Raw genomic sequence first — 1,375 nt, forward strand, 5'->3', positions numbered from 1 at the left:
CGCTGAAAGCCCGGGAGGGGCCGACGGCGCCCGGGCGCCCGGGAGCCGCACCGGGGGCTCTTCCGGCCCCGAGGAGCTCCACGCGGAAAGCGCCACCGCAGCGGCCGACGGGGACCTGGGACCTCAGCACCACGTGGACGGGAGCGCTTCTTCCGAGATCGTACCGCAGGGCGCAGGCGAAGGGGCCGCAGGGCTGGTAGGAGGCGGGGATCTGGGGACACCGGGGCACCTGGGCAGAAGTCCTTTCTCAGAAAGCTGCAGCACAAAGAGACTCAAAACAACGGAGAAGAAGCTCAGGGCAAGGCTGGCCTTAGCTCATAAGACCTTTTCAAATTTTTTTGAGTCAAAAGTTGCAGAAAAAGAGAACACCTATGAACGTTCTCCAGGTGCTCTCAAGGGCGAGAAGGAGAAGAGCAAGCTGCGCCAGAGTTCCTGGCGCGCATTTCTGAAAAGCAGGGATACAGAAGGCCTCAAAAAGCCCTCCCTAGTGGGGCCGCTTCCAGGCCCGGGAGTCCCCGATCCCCTCGGCCCTCCGCCATCAGTGACCAACAGCCACTGTGAGGAGTGGGCCGAGGACAAGGACAGCTATGTTTTTAGGGACCACTGGACACCCCCACGTCCCCCGACCCCTTTGATGTCCAGCAATGTGGTCTCTCCAGAACACAGGAGGAAAAGTGAACCAACCATCAAATGCACAGTCCCCCAGGAAGGGCGTAGGTACCTACCTGCAGGTGCCTTTCCTGAAAAGTCCTGGCTGACGTCCCCTACCAGCCCTAGAGCCCAGCAGGTGGGGATCAGCCTCGGCCTGCCCTGCAGCTCTGCCAGTTGCTTGGCATATGAAAACCAAGGCAAGCCCTGCAAGCCCGTGAGCCCCAAGCCCCTGAGTCCCAGGCCCGGAGTTCAGCGGGCGGATCTCCGCTACCCCGCGAGGGTTAGCGCCATCTCCATGGTTTCTCTCGGAAACTACATCGACGCGGACAGCAGTCTGGAGTCCCCTGAAAGGTCCACAACCGCCAAGGCCCGGACAAGCCTCCTACTTTCTCTGCAGACACTGAACCAGGCTGACCAGAAGGAAGAGAGCGGGGAAGGAGGTCAGCGTCACCGAGGCCTGAGCGGGGCACCCTCACTCAGGGACCTTTCTGGGAGTGAGGTGAGTCATCGGTGAATCGCACCAACCCCCTTATTTTCCTCTTAAGGTAAGGTGAGAGAAGGAGTGTTGCACTCGGAAATTTTCCTGAGGAGAGAGGTAAAAGAAGGCCAAACTGAAATCGCCCCAGTTACACTCCCACAGTGCACTACCCCTCGCTGGGCTCCACGGGGTTTCCCTCCAGCGGTGCGTCCCGGACACTGGAGGTAGACAGCAAACGTTCAGACG

The 1,375-nt window shown here is 60.4% G+C and overlaps 1 protein-coding gene across 1 annotated transcript in view; it reads left to right on the forward strand.

Annotated features, from left to right (window-relative positions):
- The first annotated feature begins 289 nt into the window (after nucleotides 1-289).
- ARHGEF4 (Rho guanine nucleotide exchange factor (GEF) 4) overlaps nucleotides 290-1,375 on the forward strand; it is a 115,199-nt gene continuing 114,113 nt past the window's right edge. The window contains exons 1-2 of the mRNA XM_008579833.1: nucleotides 290-713; nucleotides 1,049-1,150. Coding sequence (XP_008578055.1) covers nucleotides 645-713; nucleotides 1,049-1,150 — 171 coding nt within the window. The 5' untranslated portion in view covers nucleotides 290-644. The remainder of the gene's footprint in view (nucleotides 714-1,048; nucleotides 1,151-1,375) is intronic.

This window comes from Galeopterus variegatus, unplaced genomic scaffold (genome assembly GCF_000696425.1).
Source record: "Galeopterus variegatus unplaced genomic scaffold, G_variegatus-3.0.2 Scaffold1964, whole genome shotgun sequence".
Taxonomy (NCBI): Eukaryota; Metazoa; Chordata; class Mammalia; order Dermoptera; family Cynocephalidae; genus Galeopterus; species Galeopterus variegatus.